The sequence below is a fragment of the Cariama cristata genome, unplaced genomic scaffold, assembly GCF_000690535.1.
Source record: "Cariama cristata isolate BGI_N322 unplaced genomic scaffold, ASM69053v1 scaffold6362, whole genome shotgun sequence".
Taxonomy (NCBI): Eukaryota; Metazoa; Chordata; class Aves; order Cariamiformes; family Cariamidae; genus Cariama; species Cariama cristata.
In genome coordinates, this window is record NW_009604302.1 from 1 (window position 1) to 23376 (window position 23376).

The window sequence follows — 23376 nt, forward strand, 5'->3', positions numbered from 1 at the left end:
GGCGAGAACATGGGGCAGGCGCCGTGGCGGCGGCAGGGGCAGGGATGGGGCTGTTCACGGCGCCTCAGAGCCGAGGCTGTGGTTTTGCTGGGCTTCAGCCCTCCAGTGCGGTGGGGCTGAGCAGGTAGCAGTCCTGCAGGCTGGAAAGGGAGGCTCCCCTTCTGCCGGGTTGTGAAAGATCAGGCCTTTCCTTCGTTGGCTGATGGACTAACGACCAGCTCTGTGAGAAATCAGGGTTATGCCACAGTCTTCGTACAAATGTCGTGATGAATGTTGTGTAAAGTCACGTCGCTTAAAAATGTTGAAGTACAGGTTATTGTTGGGATGCTTCTTGGATCTGAGGTCTACTTGGAATTTTCTGTTTATATATGGGTACTATCTTTGTTGTAAAAGTCATGTATTCCTGCCGTTTTCCCGCCCATTTAGTTGTTTGTTTGGCATACAGTATGATTCATTTGCTTCTTTTTTCTTTGAAATATGTAGGATTATAATTCTCTTGGGAGGAATACTTTGCCTGGTTCCTTAGAAACGTAAGAGAAGATGTATATCAAGTCAATTGTTCTTGAAGGATTTAAATCCTATGCTCAGAGGACGGAAGTTCGTGACTTTGACCCATTATTCAATGCCATTACTGGCTTGAATGGTAGTGGCAAGTCCAATATCTTGGACTCAGTCTGTTTCCTGTTGGGAATCTCCAATCTATCACAGGTAAAGAGAGAGGGGGCATTTAAAAAAGGTGTTTCTTCTGTCAGCAGTGTTTCATATTACTCTCTTGAGTAATCTCTGATGGAAGACCTGATGTGGTGCTTCTATCAAAAAAATAGTTTTATTCATTTGGATTTTTCATTACATAAAACTGGATCTCTGTCATTCTTGCTCATTCTTACCCTAAGATTGAGTTACAGTTTCATCAGTATACTACAGTAGCTCAAAGTATGCAGCTTAGAACATTAGACCAAAAATACCCGCTTAAAAGGTAGCAGCCTCAAGCCAAAGATCTTTTAGCTAAAGGGACTAACTTGTTTATTTGTAATAAACTTTTTCACTTCTGGATTGGGTCTTACTATTTGGCAAGGTGGTTCATCAGAGAAAAATAAAAAGCTGTTTTTCATGCAATGCCTGCTATTTAAAAGATGATGTATCTGCTTTACTGTTATAAAAAAATTGTGTGCTCTGAACTTGAATCTCTGTCTTCAGGTGATTCCCTCCCCCCCAAATTGTAGACAAATCCAGCAGGTCTCCAAGGAACACTTTCTGATTCATTTCCCTGTAAACTGCATTATGAATAATAAATGCTCTTTAAGTAATTGTACTGGTGACTGAACTAGTCATCTGGGGGTTTTGTTGTTTGTTGTTTTTTTTAAACATCTATGCAGCTTTTGTCAGGAATCTCATGCAGAAACAGTTAGCTAGCTCACTAAAACTAGACTGGTGCACTCTGCCTGTGGTTTTACAATGCTAGCACCCTGCAGCTCCCATATGTCAGTCTCTCACTTGAACTCATAAGTCTACAGCTAGATCTGCATTTTTTTCATTCTTTTCTTCAAAACCTACAGTAGCACACTGAAGTTGTATAATGAATGTCTTTAAAAAAATGTCTTTATCTGTTCCATGGATTTAGGTGCGAGCTTCCAACTTGCAAGATCTAGTTTATAAAAATGGGCAAGCTGGAATTACTAAAGCAACTGTGTCTATTACCTTTGATAATTCTGACAAGAAACTAAGTCCACTGGGATTTGAAGCTAATGATGAGATCACCATCACTAGACAGGTGAGTGTTTAGTATCTGTATTGCTTAGTAACATATATACACATTTATGGTGCTCATCAGAGTGACTTTTCAAGAGAAAAAAAAAAGTAATTTTTAAAGTCTAAGTTTTTGCAATTGAGGCAGTGCTCCTACAGTGTAGTAGGTAACACAAATGGTAGAAGTAGATGCAGTGTGTTAGATAAAAAAATTGGAATTACTTGGGAAATTAGTTTAACATTGTTAAATGTATTATATCAATAATGTTTTCTATGCACTTGCACAGAAGCGTAATAATGATGAAATAATGTTCCTAAAGCAAGTTATTATTTTCTGGTTTTTGGCTTTTTCTTCTGCTTTCATATTTTTCTCTTAATACTTGAACTATGTGTTCAATTTGGTCTCTAAGAACAAAGGAACCTTTATCTTTCTGATGAAGATGTCTCCCAAGTTTGTTTGTTTTAAAAAAAAAAAGGTGAAAACTTGGGCAGTTTGGAAGTTTTCTTGTCAATATTGCCCTCAATGACTGATCTTTCTTATGCTTTACTCAGATATTTTAAATATCTCTTCAGTCCAGCCAGATCTGTTTTGATGTTCTGTATAGTATGCATATATATGTGTATGTAAAAATACATGAGATTCGGTCAGATTTTTTATTCTTTATCACAGTTTATATTCTCATAATATCAAGTCATTTTTAAATCACTTAAAAGTCTTTTTCCGTTTCTTTTCCTTCTCCAGATTGTCATTGGAGGTAGAAATAAATATCTTATCAATGGTGTGAATGCTACCAACACTCGTGTGCAGGATCTCTTCTGTTCTGTTGGACTTAATGTCAATAACCCTCACTTCCTCATTATGCAGGTATTGTGTCCATCTTTATAAAATCCAAAAAGAATAGAAGTTGCACTAAACTTGAGGCAGGATAGATAGTGGAAGAGCACTTAGTTTCCTAATCAGAGAAAAGCAACTTCTTATCAAGTAAAAATCAAATGTCTGTTAAGTAGTTAAGATTTTCAGTACAGCATAGTTTGACCCTAAAACATGTGTCTTGTAGCACAAGACCTCCTGTAGCAAGCTTTTTCTAAAATGTATTCCAATTTAATTTTCCTTTTTGTCCCTTTAACAGATAGGTGTTACTTTTATTATTCTGCTAAAAAGACAGAGATTTTCTTTCCTATTATGTGTGTTGCATGTTAGACAATATTTTGAATGAAGTTGATATACCAGCCGCCTTAAGTCACAGTTAACAAAGGAAGAGCTAACCACTTGAAAAGACCTTTATAAACATCAACTCAGGGACTAGACAAATCTCTGAAATATTTGCAAGGAATAATGAAACAGAGCAGGATTTACTGTTTCAAATGGAACTGTCCCAACTTGTGAGGGGAGCCGGGAAGGGCAGTTTGGCACCTATTCTGCTTCCCACTAGTTACGTCTGAGCTAAGTCTCCAAAGCCAGTTTATGATTAAGAGCTTATTCAACACCAGCAACTCAGTAAGACTCTAGGACAAAATATGCACATTACTCCTTTAAGATGTAAGCAGAAATGTAGAGGACGAGCCGAAGATAAGATATAAGGGCCATTTCAAGCTTGCTGCCTGAAGAAGTGATTTCTTTGAACTTTGAAGAGGAAAACAATTGAGTAAACTAGATTATCCTTGTAGAAAAAAAAATCATGTTTGAATTTATGTTATAGAATCATAGAATCGTTTGGTTGGAAGAGACCTTAATGATCCCCCAGTTCCAGTGCCCCTGCCATGGGCAGGGACACCTTCCACCAGACCGGGTTGCTCAAAGCCCCATACAGCTTGGCCTTGAACACTTCCAGGGATCAGGCATCCACAGCTTCTCTGGTGAACCTGTTCCAGTGCCTCACCACCCTCACAGGGAAGAATTCCTTCCTAATATCTAATCTAAGTCTTCCCTCTTCCAGTTTAAAGCTATTGGCCCTTGTCCTATCACTCCATGCCCTTGTAAAAAGTCCCTCCCCAGCTTTCTTGTAGGTCCCTTTTAGGTCCTGGAAGGCTGCTCTAAGCTCTCCCCACAGCCTTCTCTTCTCCAGGCTGAACAACCCCAACTCTCTCAGTCTGTCTTCACAAGAGAGGTGCTCCAGCCCTCTGATCATCTTTGTGGCCTCCTCTGGACTCACTCCAACAGGTCCATGTCCTTGTGTGGAGGACCCCAAAGTTGCAGGCAGAACTACAGGTGGAGTCTCACAAGAGCAGAGTAGAGGGGGAGGATCCTTTCCCTCGCCCTGCTGGTCACACTGTTTTTGATGCAGCCCAGGATATGGTTGGCTTTCTGGGCTGCCAGTGCACATTGCTGGGTCATGTTGAGCTTTCTTGTCAACCAACACCCCCAAGTCCTTCTCCTCAGGGCTGCTCTCGATCCTTTCTCTGCCCAGCCTGTATTTGTGCTTGGGATTGCCCTGATCCACGTGCAGGACCTTGCACTTGGCCTTGTTGAACCTCATGAGGTTCGCACAGACCCACCTCTCCAGCCTGTCAAGGTCCCTCTGGATGGCATCCCTTCCCTCCAGCATGTCAACTGCACCACACAGCTCGGTGTCCTTGGCAAACTTGCTGAGGGTGCACTCAATCCCACTGTCTATGTCACTGACAAAGATGTTAAACAGTGCCGGTCCCAATACCAACCCCTGAGGAATGGCATTCGTCATCGGTCTCCACTTGGACATCAAGATGTTGACCGCAACTCTCGGATTGTAACCATCCAGCCAATTCCTTATCCACCGAGTGGTCCATCCATCAAATCCATGTCTCCAATTTAGAGACAAGGATGTCATGTGGGACAGTGTCAAATGCTTTGCACAAGTCCATGTAGATGACGTCAGTCACTCTTCCCTTACCCACCAAAGCTGTAGACCTGTCATAGAAGATCACCAAATGTAACCAATATAACATGTAAAACTGAGTGTGAGGTTTTTGGTTTGGTGGTGTGTTTTTTTTTTTTTTTAACTGTTGCATAGTACACAAACACCATTCTTTTTTTATCTTTCTGTCACCAGGGACGAATTACCAAAGTTCTAAATATGAAGCCAGCAGAGGTAAGAAAGTTGTGGGAGTTTTTTTGTCTGAAGTTTTACTGATTTTTGAATGACAAGAGTCAATATTTTGGAACACAAACACACACACACACACAAAAAAGTGTCAGAGGGAGATGAGATGTTCAACTCTTTTCTGAGTTGAACCTATCTAACATCATAAGAAACATCAACTTTTTGTCACATTGCTTTATTTTAGATTTTAGCTATGGTTGAAGAAGCAGCTGGTACTAGGATGTATGAATGCAAGAAAATAGCTGTCCAGAAAACCATAGAGAAAAAGGAAGCCAAACTGAAAGAAATTCAAACGGTACTACATTTTGTATTTGTTCAAGATAACTGAATAACTCACGTAGTGTGGTTTTTAACTTATAGAATATTTCATTTTTCTGCTCCTGGAACTAGGTATTCATGCTTAGACATGTAAGAGTTTAAAAAAAAGGGAATATAAATGTTCTGGTTTGTGTTTCAGGTCTTGAATGAGGAGATCACTCCAACCTTCCAGAAACTGAAAGAGGTATGGAAAAATTAGAAGAGTGGTGTGGTCCTTAAAGTACTGAAAAAATACTTCCAGCTACCCTGAATCAGTATGTGGTGGCTAAAACAACAGCAAGTTTTCAAGCTTTGTAGAATCTTTTAAAAGAGATAAATTTTATCTTCTGTCTAAATACAGAAAATGTGACATTCAGGACTTCCGGGAATCCTAGAGGGGAATGTAGGGAGAAGGAAGAAAGCGAGAACTATTTAAAAATAGAAGATAAAATCATATCTTAGTTCTTAAAACTTGTGTCAAGTGATATTTCTGCTGTGCAATCAATTGTACAAGTATTGTTTTATCTAAGATTTTCCTAAGCAGGCCTGCAATGTACAATACCGAATATATTAATTAACATGGAGAATCCTTCCCCTTATCTACAAATAATAATGTTAGTAGAAGTGCCTAGAATATTTCTATAACAGTCCTACTTAATGTTATTTTTCCATCAAATTTTAGAGGGTTTTTTAATTGATGTCTTTTCAGGAACGAGCATCCTATCTAGAATACCAAAAAGTAATACGAGCAATAGAACATTTAAGCCGTCTTTGTATAGCTTATCAGTTTGTTCTGGCGGAAGAAACAAAGGTATCTGCTGCTGAAATGTTAAAGGAAATGCAGGCTAATGTAGAGAAGCTTCAGGAATCAATAGCTGAAAGTGAAAAGATGGTGAGACAACTTAATGAAGAAATAGTGGAGATGGAAAAGAAAAGGTATAAGGTAAGTGAGAACAGAGTCATGCTCATCTGAATGCAAGGAGTTATATGACAAGGGAATTATTTTTACGGATAATATGCACTTGAATTTTTATCTTCTTCTAGTGGGTTGTTTAGACTATAAACTGCTCATTGTCCTTCTTAGCCATTGTCTAAAAGACATCCATTTAAAGTTTTCGTTTGTCTGAAATGCTTTACTTCCAATCACTGTAAATGAATAACAACTGAAGAATAGAAACTGTTTGCCCTCATGTTTCCACTCTGGGCATTCAATGGTAAGTTTTGCCAGAGATTTTTTCCTCCCTTTTTGTTGATGTTTCAAAAGAGATCAAGTAGGAAGCTCTTGTTGAATAAAAATCAGCACTGACCTCAGTTTTGGAAGCAGTAAATTTTGTTAGATACAGGGTGGCCCATAAGGTCTTTGGATGACTAAATGCAGCTTTCGTACAGGGACAGTGTCCCATGGGCCTTCAGTCATGGCTTCAAGATAGTTTGCATTTCAGAGGGAAGAGATGTTCTGACCTGTTTGCATTGGAGTCTAACTGCCTGTTTGATAAGATATTTATCTCTTCTTCTACATATAACTGTGAGCAGATGAAATATTACTAATACTGTATCAGTTTCTCAGGCTAAATTAAATTTCCTTTATTTCTGATTGTAGGATGCTGGTGGTACGCTCCATTCACTGGAAGATTCTCTTGCAGAAAGTCAAAGAGTTAATACTAAAGCACAAAGTGCCTTTGTTCTCAAGAGTCAAAACTTAAGAAATGAAGAGGTTAAGTACAAAGATCTGTTAAAAAGTATGCAGGAGGTAAGATCTTTGTATATAATTTTCTTTAAACACTAAATAATTCAGATTGAGTGGGACAGCTCTTTTTTCTTACCTATTATGGTAAGAAAAATCCTACAATTGGCAAGAATTACATCAGGAAAGCAGAAAGAAATGGTAAGGGCATTGTTGGGTTTGTGCGGGCTAGGTAGTAGGTTCCTGTTAGAAAAAAATGTGATGCATACACAAAGAAAGTGCAATTCTTTATGGTTGCCAGCCTTCTGTTAGGCTCATGAGAGATCTCTATAACTTCAAAAGTAGTATGTTCTTTGGACATGTGGTATTCTTAAAGGAGAAGTTTCTACATTGTGTATTTCTGGCAGTTGATGGGTTTTTTTATGCAAGAGGAGCACTGAAGAATACTTTATTTTCTACATATTGGGAAGAATGAGTTATTTCTCCTAGTTCTTGGGCAGTTCTCATCTCTTCCTGTATTTCATCTTTCTATAGATCTTCAGTGCACTCTTGGGGCAAGTACACACTTGAAAACATGCAAACACAAATCATAAGATCACAAAATCTGACAAAGAGTCATAGAAATATAGTTAATGAAAAACTGATCATAGCTCCTTATCTAAACAACATGAATTTAAAGTTAATGGGACTCGGCTTCTCTCTTCCTTTTTTTGTCTTTGTTCTTTGTTTTGCTGAAGGATTCTAAAGCATTAGTGTCAAAGGAGGAAGAACTAAAGATGATGGAGAAAGAACTAAATGCTTTACGGGAAGAAAGTGAAAAAGATGCAGATACTTTAGTTGCAGCACAACTGCATTTTAATGCTGTGTCTGCTGGCTTGTCCAGCAATGATGATGGGGAAGAAGCTACTCTTGCTGGGCAGATGATGACCTGCAAAAATGAAATCAGCAAAGCGGTAACAGAGGCTAAACAGGTAAGAATAAAAGCTCTGCCTGTCTCAGACCAGCCTTCCTGCTTCTTTTGAAAATTGTCTGAAAACCAAATGACACACTTTTGAAAGGTCAATGAAAACATTTGCAGAATATCTATGAAAGATATTTTACAAGTTGGAATATGCATTAAGGTGACTTTTTGATAAAACAGGTCATTTAAAAAATGAAAATATTCTTACATAAATATAGATAAATAGGGAAAAGCTATAATGTTGCTGTGAGGAAGTATAGAAACTGGCATTTGAGGCATAAAATAGGGCTTATGGTACTGAAATGAATGACAGTGTTGAATAGGAAGAAATTAAGACTGCTCTCCTTGATACATATTCATACTATAGAGATTCCTACAGTAAAACTTAATGGAATCAAGATAAAGATGCCTGTAGCTGTGAATGAGGAGTTCAGAAGAAACTACCTTCTCTTCAGTTAAACTGTGTGCTAGTCACGTGACTGAAACAGACACCACTTTTTTTATGTTAAGATAGGAAGCCTCTGCTGGGGTAGTTTTCCCAGTGAAATTTAGATTTTCAAAGCTGAAAGTGCAGCTTGTTCGTCTCGCTTAAGGAAAAACTCTTTTGGTGAAAATAACAAGGACTTCTGTGTCCCACATTATTTTGCCTTGTTTCTTCTCGGACTCTATTCATGTACTAGTATGGCTTCCTGTATCCAAATACATGATTTATATTTTTATTTCCAAATCACCTACACACTTACTTTCAAAAGCCAAGGCTGCTTGTTGACATTTCTGCAACCAGTGTAAACTTTTACAAATTATATGAGCACCTTGTTAGTCCAAGTGTTCTAAATCTGCAGCTGCAAGATTCTCTTTGAAAATCTTCTGGTTCTGTATTTTCTTAATCCTTATAGGCTCAAATGAAGTTGAATTATGTGCAGCAAGAATTAAAGACAAAACAAGCTGAAATGAAAAAGATGGATGGAGGCTACAAGAAAGACCAAGAAGCACTTGAAGCTGTCAGAAAAACGAAAGAAATACTAGAGAACCAAATGAAGAAGCTGAACTCTGAAGGTCTGTGCAGACTTCTGGTGCATAATTTTGGGGGAATCTGAAAAGGAATATAGCAGTGTGGTGGGTTGGGCTTGGCTGGCTGCCAGGTGCCCACCAAAGCCGTTTTATCACTCTCTCCCCTCAACTGGACAGGGGAGAGAAAATATGATGGCAGGCTCATGGATTGAGATAAGGACAGGGTAATCACTCACCAATTACTGTCACAGGCAAAACAGCGTCCACTTGGGGAAATTAATTTAATTTATTACCACTCAAATCAGAGTAGGATAATGAGAAATAGGAACAAACCTTACAAGACATTCCCACCCCTCCCTTCCTGGGCTCAAATTAATTCTGGATTTTCTCTCCCTCCTGTTCCCGGGTGGTGTAGGGGGACAGGGAACAGGGCTTGCAGTCAGTTCATCACATGTTGTCTTTGCAGCTCCTTCCTCCTCACACTCTTCCTCCATAAACTTCTCCAAAGTGGGCCTTTCCCATGGGCTGCAGTTCTTCATGAACTGGTCCAGCGTGGGTCTGTTCCACGTGTCCTTTCTACGGGGTGCAGTCCTTCAGGCGCAGACTGCTCCAGCCTGGGTCCCCCGCGGGGTCACAAGCCCGGCCAGCAAACCTGCTCCAGCCTGGGCTCCTCTCTCCATGGGATCACAGGGCCTGCCAGGAGCCTGCTCCAGCGCGGGCTTCCCACGGGGTCCCAGCCTCCTTTGGGTACATCCCTCTGCTCGAGTGTGGGGTCCTCCCTGGGCTACAGGTGGGGATCTGCTCCAGTGTAGGCCTCCATGGGCTGCTGGGGGACAACCAGCCTCACCATGGGCTGCACCATGGGCTGGCAGGGAATCTCTGCTCCAGGCCTGCAGCACCTCCTCCCCCCCCGCTGCACTCACCTCAGGGGCTGCAATGCTGTTCCTCTCACAGATTCTCACCTCTCTCTCCCAACTGCTGTTGCACAGCAGTTTTTCCCCGTTTTATAATAGGTTATCACAGAGGCGTTACCAACACCACTGATGGCTCAGCCTTGGCCAGCAGTGGGTCCCTCTTGGAGCCAGCTGGAACTGGCTCTGTCAGACACAGAAGCACAGGAAAACAAAAATGTTTCCTCTCTGCTTCCCATCAGCAGGTGATATCCAGCCACTTCCTGGGAAGTAGGGCATAGCAGCTGTTCTGGAAGACAAACGCCTTAATAATGAATGCCCGCTCCCCTTCTCCTTTCTCTTAGCTTTAACTGGTGAGCATGCCTTCATATGGTATGGTACTTGGCTTGGGTCAGCTGTCCTGGCTATGTCCCCTCCCAGCCTCTTGCCCACTGGAGCCTACTGGCCTTTGGAGGATGGGTTGGAGAAGCAGCCTTCATGCTGTGGGAGCCCTGCTCAGCAGCAGCCAAACACTGGTGGGTTATCAACACCTTTCTACTGGAAATACACAGCACAGTGTTAGGAAGGCTGCTATGGGGAAAGTTAACTCCATGCAAGCCAGACCCGGCACAAGAAGGAACGGAAAAACCAAGTATGCTGCTTTCATTCACAAAGAAATTTCTCTGCTGAAGACTCTGCAAGTTTTTGCTTCCATAGAAAATAGTTTAAAATAACTTGACATTACAAACTTCAGGCCAAATGTTTTAAAAGGTGATGGAAAATTTAAATTCCATCTAAAATTTAGATGGAAAAAGTGACGAACTTTCCTATTCCTTCCTGGTTTTCCCTATATAAAACACTTCTTAAAGTTCATTTCTCATTCCAGGTAACATTTGTTGCAGAAGCTACTCAAACTGTAAATTGATATTCCAGAATGACATTCAGAGAAGCACGTTAGACTTTGAACTCTTTCTTTGCATGTCTGGTATTGTGATGGTTCTAATTTGTCCGAACTGGAAATTTACAAAGTATTTTGGGAAGTCTTTCAATTAAATATTCTCTGCATATATGTAGATAAACACTGTCGCATAGCAATTTTTAAGCTAATAAATTTCTGTGCTCTGGATATTTGTCTACTGCTTGTGTTCAACTCTAAAGAAGAGAAAGAAGCAGCCCTTTTAGCAAAAAAGAATGCATTGACTCATGACATCAACCAGCTGAGAGAATTGTATGAAGGCTTAATGGCAAAGTTTCCTCATCTACAGTTTCAATACAAGTAAGATCTTGGTGTGATCCTAAAAGACATTTGAAAGTATCTTTGGGGGCATTTTATGTGTGGCTTATGGGACATACAGGGTAATTCCATCAATTGCTTAGCTGTCGCTTTCCTTTTTGTGGCAGTGAATAATGACTATCTTACCTGTGATGCAAGTGAAGGGAGGGAGAAGGGGGAAATCGGGAAATGTTAACTGAATTTATGGGCAGCAGGGAAAGTGAAACAGTTGTTCTTAAATGACAGCCTTATCAAAATTACTGGAATTTAAAAGTTTTATATGGTGGTGTTTGCAAGCCATAACTCAGCTTCAGTAGCTGAAACCATAAAATCCAAAGGTCTAAACTGCAAAAACATGTAATCATTACTTTTCAGAGTCCTGCCCAAGAACTGTGAGTAGACTTGGTCTGCAGAGGTCAACATTGTATCTGTCTCCACCAATCAGATATATGTAACAATCAGTCTGAACATATTCCTATAGCTGTGTTAGTAATAGAACCCATAGTAAAAACCAATTGAAAATTGTGTAGACAAATTATACCAACATCAGGAAGGATATTCTTTTAATGACTTTGAAACTGACTCTTTATTGGGAAGTCTGTTGCCCTGAAGTATTTAATTTAACCATTTTCTGTGTTTTTTTTCCTGATAGAATTTAGAATTTCTTATACCAGTATAATAAGCAGGATGAGTTTTTAAATATCATTTTTTTAAGATGTGTGGGAGAGAAACAAACATGTGATTATCATAATTTAAATTTATTTTAAGAGATCCAGAAAAAAAATGGAATCCAAACCGTGTGAAAGGTCTTGTTGTGTCTCTTATCACTCTGAAAGATCTATCCAAAGCCAAAGCCCTAGAAGTGGCAGCTGGAGGGAAACTCTATAACGTTATTGTGGACACAGAGGTATGTTTATTACTTTAATACAGAGCCCTGAATGTTGAGATGATGTCGTGTGATTCAGAGTTAGTGAGCATGTGCATTGTTACTGAATGCTTAAGAGGTGGGTTGGACCCATGTACATGTTTAAATTAGGTCAAGAGGGACATGCATAGTTAGTGGCAACAATATATTCCTCTTGCAATGCCCTATGTCTTACTTATAAAATCAGTTATGTATTCAGATATGCTTTGCAACTCTTCTCATTTGAGGTCACTGGCAAAAAGCTTTTGGAAAACGGTAAACTAAAGCGTCGATACACCATCATTCCACTAAACAAAATTTCAGCCAGGTGTGTTGGACAAGACATAGTCAAGTTGGCCCAAACCTTGGTATGTAAATAAATACACTATTTGCACTATTGTGCTTGTGTACCTTTTTCATTTTGTTTCTTTGCTGAAAACATGGGCTTCTTAATAGTTATACTAATAAGAATAAGAGTTTGAGAGTATCTTGATTTAATTTTTTCCTTTGTATCTTTTCAACTATGCGATGTTTGGATGGATATTAGTTATTCTACTTTTAACTGAAATTGTTTTTAAAAGTAATGTTTTTAGAAAATATTTTTATCAAGGGAAAACAAAAATTAAATTTGAAAATTCTTGTAACTTAAGGCATACTAACTGCATTTCATTTGATTTCTAGGCTGGTCGTGATAATTTGCATTTAGCCCTTTCTCTAGTTGAATATGAATCTGAACTGCAGAAGGCAATGGAATATGTCTTTGGAACAACACTGATCTGTAATAATATGGATAATGCTAAGAAAGTGACCTTTGACAAGAGGATAATGACAAGAAGTGTTACACTTGATGGAGATGTGTTTGACCCCCAGGGCACTCTGCACGGAGGCAATTGCTGGTTTTATTTGTATAATAATACTGTGTGTCTGTTGATTTGTTTACTGTCTGCACGTTTTTTAAAAAAATGAACAGCAACCTTTTTGTTCAGACTCATACTGGGGATAATATGGTCTGTTTGAGAAAGGAGTTGTCAGTCTTGAGCTGAAATAAGATTGATTAGATTAAGAAAAAATTAACGCCAAACTATTTGCATAAAGCAGTTTAGATTTTAAATACTTAAATCTTATTTGCTAATATAATCCGCTTGGAGGGAGCAGTGCTTTGAATGCAAGCACTTTTTGAAGTAATTCATAATTAATGTGAGGTAATTTCACAAATTATGACAAGTTAGTTGTTTTCACAAGAAATGCGCATGTAGATTTCAATGTCTGCAGAACTAAATTTTGTAACAGAGGAGGTAGTCTTCTCCACTGAGAAATACTGTAACTTTAACCTAGCTACCTTTCTGTTTTGTAACTGAAACAAATCAACCTGTATCATTATTAACATTCAGAATTTGCTATTTGCCAGTGGTGAATCCACTAGCCTAATTCCAATTAGTTTGACTTGCTTTCTTTTCATTGAACAGGTGCACGCTCACAGGCTGCACCAGTATTGTCTCAACTTCAAGAAATAAAAGATGTTGAACTACAACTCAAGACAAAGGAATCTGAACTTCAGACTGTAGAGAATGAGCTGGCAAGCTTGCAGAATGTTGCTGAAAAGTAAGGTTTGCCCGATAAATTGTCTATCGTTTCTCTTGCATGAATGAGTAAATGTAATACAAAGAAGTGGTTTTGGAGGGCATAGGACCTGTTGAGAATGTAATATGCAGAAAATTATTCCCTTCCTCCGCCTCTCAATTTAATTTGTAAGTACAGCAATCAACAAGCAAATTTAGTTTTTAGATAACATGTGCAACACAACTTTATTCTGGATAATACAAGAAATAAAATGGCATACAATGATGTCTACTTGAAATCAGTTGAGGTTTTCCAAAGTTTCATGAAGTCCACTGAAGAATGAATCTGTTCCAGCCATATTTTGTAATAACCATACAGAATTTCAGTCTGTGATAGCTCTTATTTTTCTCCCAAGAAAATATAAAGTTACTAAAGGGGAATATCTGAGAGATACTTCTATAATGATTTAAATTAAATAATTTAAAGTATATTTGATTTTTAGCTACTCAGTTACTGAAGATCTTTTTAAAAGGTGGAATATAAAAATATGTTTAGTCAGTTCTGTAAAAGTCCCACAAGGAGGTAATGTTGTGTGCTATCTACTACCTGGATTTATTTTTCAAATTGTTTTAAGTTGTAATAGACTTCCAGAAATATGACCAAAAGGAAGAAAAGAGTTTTGTTTTTAGATATCTTTTCTTTAATGCTTCAGCCTAGCATCTGTCATGCTGCTGGTTGGAAAAACATGAGCTCTGCATTGCTGCCAAATTCCATATGTTGCATTTGTTTGTTTTTAATATATCTTATCAGGGCTACATAGCCAGGAGTTATGTATATAATTACTTACATACATACGAACTTCACAATTACTATTAAAGAAATTATATCAGATGTTCATGCATTTTAAGGTTATTTGTCCTACAGTCATCGTTGTATCTCACATTAGAATGGGAATATAAGTATTTATCTACTTATTTCTGTATCTACTTATTTCAGCTTTGAAACTGAAGTACTGAGTCCCGTTCATTATAGCAGTGTTTATCATTACTGTCTTCAAAGGTTCCAGCAACTGAAGCAGCAGTGGGAGATGAAGTCTGGGGAAGCAGAGCTGTTGCAGACAAAGCTGCATCAAAGTGCTTATCACAAACAAGAGGAAGAGCTAATTGCCCTGAAGAAAACCATTGGTGACAAATCTGTTCTTAATCTTTTAACTGAAAATTGCTGGGAATGAGGTGGATATTTGACTCTTTGAGTAGCAGAGTCTTTGCTTAAGAAGAAAATATTTATCGCTTTGAAAATGCTAGCTTTATATTTTGGAACGTGTAACAAATACAGAATCGCATAGACTTGTGTAGAGGTGATTCACGTAAGGTTGGTCATTCTCTTGTAGTAAAGTTATATTCTTATTAAGTGTTTTATATACCTTATAATAAAAGGAAAAATAGCTTTGCAGGGAAGTTGTAAAAGGGATTTAATCCCATATTTGAATAATCTTTGGTTTTTTCCAAGCCATCTATTTCTGTAGATATTTAAGGTTAGCAATATAAATAGTTTGCATACCAAGAAAGCATTGCAAAGAAGTACTGTTCATATAGCTAAGGAAAAAATGCAAAAGGAAGCAAATACATCAATAAACAAAACATCTAAAGAAAAAAAATGGACAGAAGTGATACATATGTAGACGTATTATTCTAGGGATGAGGTGATATTTTATTAGGTAGCCTCTGATTAATTACTTCTTGATCATGTGATTTGGCATATACTTGCCTCAATAACTGACTTCAGTAACTAGCAAATGTCCAACAATTTTTTTTCTGTTAGAGGCAAAGACAGATTTATTTCAGTTGGAGTTTAGGATGTAAATTTAAAGATAAGAACAATACCCAGTCTCAGTACTGTACTTCTTGATGCAGCGGACTGTGAAGAAACATTAAAGAAAACTGAAGAGAGCCAAAAGAAAGCAGAAGATAAATACAAAGTATTAGAGAATAAAATGAAAAATGCAGCAACGGAGTCTGAAAAAGAACTAAAAAATGCCCAGCAGAAACTTGATAGTGCCAAGAAAAAGGCAGACATTTCAACCAAAAAAATGAAAGAAAAGCAGCAGGTAAAACTTAGCCTTTGTTGGCAATTTTCTCAATGTCAAAAGTGGTTGCAGTAATCAGAAAGTTTGATTCTCCTGAAGTTTTAATACTGTCAGTTTTGGAACTTAATATATTATTCTGTAGTCACTGACATAAAAGTTGTTGAAGCTTTTTTTTTTTTTGTGAGATTGCCCTCTTACTGAAGAACAGGTACTGTTAATCTTCTGCAGCATTTACTATGTCAAAATGAATCTTAATTCTTTCCATTTAAGTATACCTGTAATAAATTTGAAAACATCTCTCTAGGAAGTTGAAGCTTTAGTTCTGGAACTTGAAGAGCTAAAACAAGAAGATGCCTCCTATAAACAGCAGATATTGGATCTAGATAAAGTAATTAAATCCTACCAGAATGAAATTACTGCTATGGCAGCTGAAGTGACCAAGACAAAGGTAAAAGTGAATACTGTGTTTCATTATCTGTTTTGTTGTTACTGAAGATATGATCCCCTAAAGCTCAAATTATAATGTGTATTTCATCATTTGGATTTTTTTGCCAGCACTCAATTATATTTAGCCTATTTAGCTATTTTTTGGCTTCGTTGCCACATGTGAATTTTTTTCTCCTTCCTTGCTGTGTCCTTCTCTTCCAACAACTATCTAACACCAGCCTTTAAAAGAAGCTGATAAATGGCTGTTTGATTTGCTTTTCAGAAATCTGTAGAGAAATCACAGAAGGAGCTGGCTAAGCAAAAGGAAATAATTGCATTACAGGATAAAGCAATTAAAGCCAGATCTGCAGAGATAGAAAAATACAGAGAACAGAATAATGAATTACAGCTGAAGGTTAAAGCCTTAGAACACAATATCAGCAAATGTCAACAAGAGACTGCTGATGCTACTGCCAAGGTATTTCAGAACTGTGCTTTTTTTTGCATCTTGTGACCAAGAGTGGTTCTTTTCCTTGCCACATGCAAACGAAATAACCTTTTTTCTTAATAAGCATTGTCATATTTACAGCTCTTGATGTGAAAAGTTTTATCCCAGGAGGAGGAGTTGGAAATTGTAACAGTTTATCAGTATGGACTAATAGAGAGCAGATCACAGTGAGGTGGTGATCAACGAGAAGAACATTCTGACTGTATGGACAAATTGTGTAACTAATTAGAGAAGCTAATCCCAAGATTTGGTGACAGTGACTTAGTCCAGATACAGAAAAATGTGTTCCAAGTAAACATGATGGGTATATGTAAAACCTCCCTTAAAATCTTTGTTCATCTACAGTCTTGGAAATCACGTGAAGCACTGTAAAGGTACACACCTGTGCTGTATTGGGGTAGAAGAATTAACGTTGTAGAGTAATTTCAGGACGTTGACTTTTTTTTTTTCTTTTTTTAGAAATTATTTTTGATTCACACTTGTGAAGGGGGGGAGGAAAGCCTGAACATACCTTCTTGTTTACAGGTGACCAAAATGCTGCAAGAACATGAGTGGATAGTTTCAGAGAAAGCACATTTTGGTCAGCCAAACACAGCCTATGACTTCAAAACTAACAATCCTAAAGAAGCAATTCAGAAGCTGGAGAAATTGCAGGATAAAAAAGAGAAGTTGGGAAGGAACGTGAACATGAGAGCTATGAAAATGCTTTCTGAGACAGAAGAGAGGGTAAACATTCTGTGCTTTAACCTGTAAAGATTGGGCAGGTTGGGTATATGGTATTATGTATAACGTAGCTTTATATGTTCATATGCTCTATTTCCGAATACACCAAAAATAACACTGAATCTTCCTGAGATAGCAGGAAACCTTTTGTTAGATCTTTTATACTAATCTTAAATATGTTATTTATTCACTTGTGCACTAGTTTTCTAGGTTATGCATAATCTTGACTTCGGATGGTAAAAAGAATAGTTTAATTCCTCCCTACCCGAGGACATCTAAAGGTGGCAGCAGCAGCATTAGGCAAGCTTTGTGGTATCCATTACAGTATCTGAGAATTACATACTTTTATTAAAGGTTGCAGATCAAAAAACTTGCCGATTGTTGAAAATTCTAATGCTTTAATTTGCGTATAATATCCTAAAACTTAAGTCCTGCATACAGCTAAATGAATGCTTTAGATTTCCATCTTGTAGTTAATGCTTATTTCACAGTTACAAAAACAATAAACAGTGAAACTGTAAGATTAGCACAAAATCTATTTGAGTGCAAAGTTCGTTGAAACCAATCTTTTCTTCTCATTGCACCAGTACAATGACTTAATGAAGAAAAAAAGAATTGTAGAGAATGACAAGTCAAAAATTCTTGCAGCTATTGAAGAGCTTGACCAGAAGAAAACTGAAGCTTTACATGTAGCTTGGAAAAAGGTATGACACTTGAAATCTAATCTTCACATTTTAGCAGAGGATCTTAATTTATCTTAAATTACTGTTTTGTTTCTTTCCATGGAGGGGGGAAAAAAAAAAAGGTCTCTTTCCAGAACTAATCTCCCTTGCCTAATATTTAAATTACAAACCAACCACTTCATTTCTCATATTTCATCTCACTTTTGAGAATAAGACATGAATTCTCTGAGAATTGTAAAGATACAGTTAAACCTGCAAAACTACTTCGCCATTCCCTTTTAGTGTCCACAAAAATTTAAGGAAGGTTAGGCTACTGGCATGCTGAAATCATTGTCCAACTTCCATTTGAGAGACAAAACAGTGATACAGTCTATTTTTCTTTTTGTTTGCTTAAACCAGTATTTGACCAGAGTTAAAAATCTGGTTCTGTGTAGCCCCGTAGCATGTGGGGCCGTGAAGCTGGGCTGCTGTTCCTGTCGCTGACAGGATAAGTAGGTAACACTGGAACACAGCAACAGCTGATTTATGTTTCTGTTATCTAAGCACTGTGTATTCTTACTAGTTCTCTCATATAATGAACTATAACATAAGTATAAAATTTTCCCTTTTGCTTTCTACATTAGCATATTCTTTTCTGCTGTACCAGGAGAACTTGTACTTTTTGACCTTTGAGAAGATTGATTCTATCTAAGATTAAATTGCTCACAAATGAAGTATCAGTTTTAATTATTACCGCCTGTACTCAAGATACCACTGATGTTAAAGAAATTTCTTTCCTCTGGGTTTGCTATAGCAGAGTCTCTAACTTCAAATCTTAGAAAAATAATTAATTTATTTGGATGGTACAGCAGAATGACAGCTGGAGCTGGGTGCCTCCGGGGAGGGACCCTGAGAAAAGAAATTGCTGGGCAATTACACTCTTACAGTCTAAGTTCCCACCCCCTCATATGCTCTTAATGCATTGTCCATGTGATGGTTGGTCCAATGGTAATTTTTGATCTGCGGTCTTCTTGTTCCTTAGTGGATTCTTTCTCCACCTTCCAGGGAGGCTGTTAGTTTTTCGTATCTGGATCAGTTGCAGCTTCTGCTGACACCTGTAGCTTCCCTATCTTCCAGTCACACTGGTCTTGGGTCTGCCTTTCACATAGCTAAGCAACAACTCCAAGACAAGTTCAGGTTTTCTAGGTGAAAGTTCGCAGCTTGTGGCCTAACGTTTAAGCAAATCTAGCCACTCATGCTAAGCAAGTTCTGCTGTGTCAAGCTTCTTTGCAACATTGAGTTTTATCCCTAGTTCACTTTTATAGCCTAATGCCAAGCACCTAACTCTGAAAGGTCCAACCTTGTAGACTAAAATGATTATTACTTTTTAATGATGGACAAAATGGTACCTTTTCATTGCAAAATCTGGTTTGGCAAAAATTAGTGAACTGTATTTAAGAGCATGATGGGTGGTGGAATAAGTGCGTTCTCAGATATATTCCTTGACCTAGGAAATTTTAATCTACATTTATAAAGTTGCATCCCATCCGATACCTGGACATTGCCAGTGTCTGCCTCTTATAAAATGCTTATACTTTTAATAGCCCTTTAATTGACAGAAATCACAATTTGCCAGGGAATAAATCTGAGGTACAACCATTTCTCTAGCTGATAGCATAAAGAAGCCTTCCAATGTTTCTTTCATTTGATCCTTCTAAAATGCTTGGTGTAAAGTGTCCTCTCGCTGTCCGCTGCCCCCCCGCCCCCGATGTTGCTTCTCTTTTCAACACAGAGAAAATAAAAGATCTCATGCTAATATTTTCTCACTATCCTGTATGTGCTATCTTTAAGACATAAGAAGTCATTGTGTTAAATCAGGCAAGACGTGCAGAGCATAGTGCAGCTTACTGCTAGGTTTTTAGCTGTTTGTGCTCTTGATTCAAAGCATGTATGTACATCTTTTATGATCTGACTTCCAGGTGAATGAAGACTTTGGTGCAATTTTCTCAACACTTCTGCCAGGAGCCAGAGCTATGCTAGTACCCTGTAAAACCCAGAATGTCTTGGATGGTCTGGAGTTCAGAGTTGCCTTAGGAAAGACCTGGAAGGAAAACTTAACAGAACTTAGCGGAGGACAAAGGTTGGCGAACTTTGTGGGTTTTTTGTTTGTTTTCCACTGCAATGTGTATATAATTGGTATGTCCAGCTAATTATAGTTCAGAAAAGCAAAAAATGAATCCTTTCCCTAGTCAAGTTAGGGACTCGTCTCCTTCCAGCCTTACTTAATATTGAAAGCATTATTAATTCAGTTCAGCTCAAACAGGAACACGACTTAGATCAATGCATTACTTGGCATATGGTAACAAACAAGATGTTACTCCATGGAGAAGTGACAAAAAAATGAATTGAGTGGTGAGAAAAACTGCAGTTAACTCTAGGTAGTACTGAGGTAGTACTGTTGAATTAAATACTCCAGCCTTTGAGTTGTAATCTCAAAAATCTGTATAGACAAGTTCTGCCCTTGTGTCAAAGTAGTGTCATGGTGACAGTTTTCTTCTCCACTGATTACAGCTAGCGGGTAGGGTATGTGCTTTTTTGCAACTTCTAAGGAAAAATCTAACAAATTGGAAAGTACAAACAGAATTTAGGAAGAGGTGAGACAGATATAGAACTTTCTGAAGGACAGAATGCTTCAAGAACTGTACGTTGAAAAACAGCACTGCAAAACTCAGAATTGAAAGTAGGTAAAGCAACAACATGATTTTAAATATCATCACCCAACTCACCCATCTTCTGATAAAAGAGTAAGTAACGTTTGTAATTTCTGGCTGAAGGTGTCATTTTAAAATCAGAAGTTGTAGCAGAAGCTGTCATTCTGTCTTTTCAGAACTCATAGCATGAATCTGCTTTTGAGAGAGCATTTTATTACCACCAAATGATTGTTTTCATAAGCCAAAGCCTCTCAAACAAGAGAGTACAACATAACTTTCTTATTCTTTGTATTAGATCATTGGTGGCCCTGTCCTTGATCTTAGCCATGCTTCTCTTCAAACCTGCCCCAATTTACATCTTGGATGAAGTGGATGCAGCCCTTGACCTCTCTCATACCCAGAATATTGGGCAGATGCTTCATACTCATTTCAGACACTCCCAGGTATGATCTTGAAACTATTGTGATTATCTATTTATGCACTGCATAGTTTCCAGAGGCAGTCTGCCAGTAGGGAGTCTCAGCTGTTCAAGCATTTTATTTCAGAGATGTCTGTTGTATTTCTAAGTTGTTTCAGCTGGAAGTTACACTGATGATACAACAACTGTGAAACTTCTGAGCATTATCTTTCAGTGTTAAGCTGTTGCTGCAGCAGCTAAAAAGCAGATAGTAATAGGGAAGAACATCTGTGATATGATCAATTTTAGGATTGACCCACATCCTGAATTGAAATTTTTATTTTTTGCTAGAGTTCTTTAACCTGAGCTTTAAAATATTTTATTTTTGACCATGTTGAAATAAGCCAGGCACTAGTAGAAAGAATCTCTGTATCTCTGTGGCCTGTGCATGAAAAAAACCTGTGGAACTGAAGAAACTTACTATTCTGAGTGAAAGGCAGTACCAATCTCTATTTGGTGGTAGGACATGTCCTTTCCAAATTATGCAAGAGAGGAGAGGAACATTTGTTACCAGTATTGTAGAATAATTTGAGCAATATCTTTGGACTACGAAAGATCCTGCATTCTTACAAAATTCATGGCAAGATTTTTTCCAGTGTTTGATGCACCATGAACAGGTATTCCATGTTGTGGCCTGTATCCCAGGCCAAGCACTGGGACATGGACAGAGCTGTACATTGTTAGCTGCAGAAAATGTCTGGCCTGTGGGTATATGTTAACCCACTTAGCACATTCTGTTGGGCTTTGGTTACATTTAGAATATTTTTTTAAGAACTGCCACCAAGATATTAGCCAAATAAAGTAGAAGAAATCCTCTTTTTAGAAGCCTTTTCCAATGTTGTTTAAAGTCTTTATTTGGATGGCAGCATTTACTTTTAAGCTTTCTGGTTTGTTTTAGTTCATTGTGGTGTCCTTGAAGGATGGAATGTTTAACAACGCAAATGTCCTCTACCAGACCAAGTTTGTGGATGGTGTATCCACTGTTGCAAGACACGATCAATTTCGCACCAGAATTAATTCACCTGCTGTCAAGAAAGCCGAGAAAGCAGGCAAGAGTGACAAAAAAGAACCTGCAGGACCAAGAAACTTCTGTTGCACATGAAGGGTCAGCGAGGCAGCTTCTTAAGACTTCTCTGTCCACAGTCTATAGCTAGGCCAGCAAGAAATTCTCCAGTTGTAACTAACTTTCTAAAAATGTATTTTGCAATACTGTTTCTTAGCTATTACTTCACATCCACACCTCATTAAAAATTGAAATTAACAGGACTGTTGCTTATACTGTTGGCTAAACTGGCTGCATTTATTCCTTTTGGTGTCCCCCAAGACATTCCTGTCCATCACTCTGCAAGCATTTTCACTTAAATGCACATAAACTGTAGCTCTGTAATCTCCAGAGGAGGAGCTGAAGCCTTTGAATGAGGAAAATCTGATTTGACATGCTGTGTTTATGGCATTCAGGGAACCTGCTGCAAAGTGTAAACCTGTCTGTCTCCTGTTGCCAAGTAACCAGAGAAAAGTGGTAGACTAATTTTTTAGCTACTATAAAAGAACAAGGCCATCATCAGCAATTGTAACTAACTAACTAAAACTCCCACGTTTTTACAATTTTTGCAATTGGCTCTACTGATGTTTTTATCAATAAGTATCTTGAACTACACAACCTGATTGTGTATGTGATCCCCTTCCTCACTCTTTTTCATGAACAGTGCCTACTCAGAATTAAACACTTTCTCAGTTTTGAACTTCCTGCTTATTTAATTCTGTAAACATTGGAGGTAGGAGAAGGTTAAATATTTTTAGGCATGGATGGTGATAATTGAATTCAGACATCCTGATGTGTCTTTCCCCTCACTGTGCCCTGCTGCATTTCCCTTACCCATGAACCCAAATAACATTGGGTGCTGCCTTCACTGGCCAGAAATAATAATGTATTATCGTGCACTCAGAAGGCAGAAACACAGCTTTGGTGCCAGCACCGCAGAGGTGGTCTCTGCTCACCACGGCAAGCTGGAGTGCAGCGGGGCGACGCAGGCCCACCACTAGGAGCAGTGAGGCTCCATGTTTCGGGGGGGTGCATCATCTGACAATGTTTGTCTTGCCTGGTGATGCTCCAGCCAGGTGGTAGCTAACATCCATGAAGTTTGTATTTGCTCGCTCTCCTCTACATAGCTGATTTCACACCACCCCCCCCCGCCTTGGTTTCAGAGTAACATTTAGAAAAGTAAGTTTAAGGGAGGCTGGTTTGGGGAGGTGGGGGGTTGGGAGGGGTGTCCATGTCTGGAATAGTTTGGAAATGTTAACTTGAATATTATTTGAATAAAATTTTTAATCATTTCATGGCCTCATCTCTCAGAGATATATATCTAAAAAATATATACATGGAATATATTTTTGTAT

At 38.3% G+C, this 23376-nt stretch overlaps 1 protein-coding gene across 1 annotated transcript; it reads left to right on the forward strand.

The window, feature by feature from the left end:
- Positions 1-540: 540 nt before the first annotated feature.
- SMC2 (structural maintenance of chromosomes 2) lies at positions 541-22081 on the forward strand. Its single transcript, XM_009695522.1, has 24 exons — positions 541-708; positions 1622-1771; positions 2489-2611; positions 4776-4814; positions 5011-5121; positions 5284-5328; positions 5833-6066; positions 6724-6873; positions 7545-7778; positions 8665-8824; positions 10828-10945; positions 11711-11849; positions 12095-12214; positions 12528-12732; positions 13313-13448; positions 14466-14590; positions 15320-15513; positions 15797-15940; positions 16202-16396; positions 16952-17152; positions 17737-17853; positions 19791-19951; positions 20818-20965; positions 21878-22081. The coding sequence occupies exons 1-24, from the start codon at positions 541-543 to the stop codon at positions 22079-22081; spliced, it is 3621 nt and encodes a 1206-aa protein (XP_009693824.1).
- The last annotated feature ends 1295 nt before the right edge of the window (positions 22082-23376 follow it).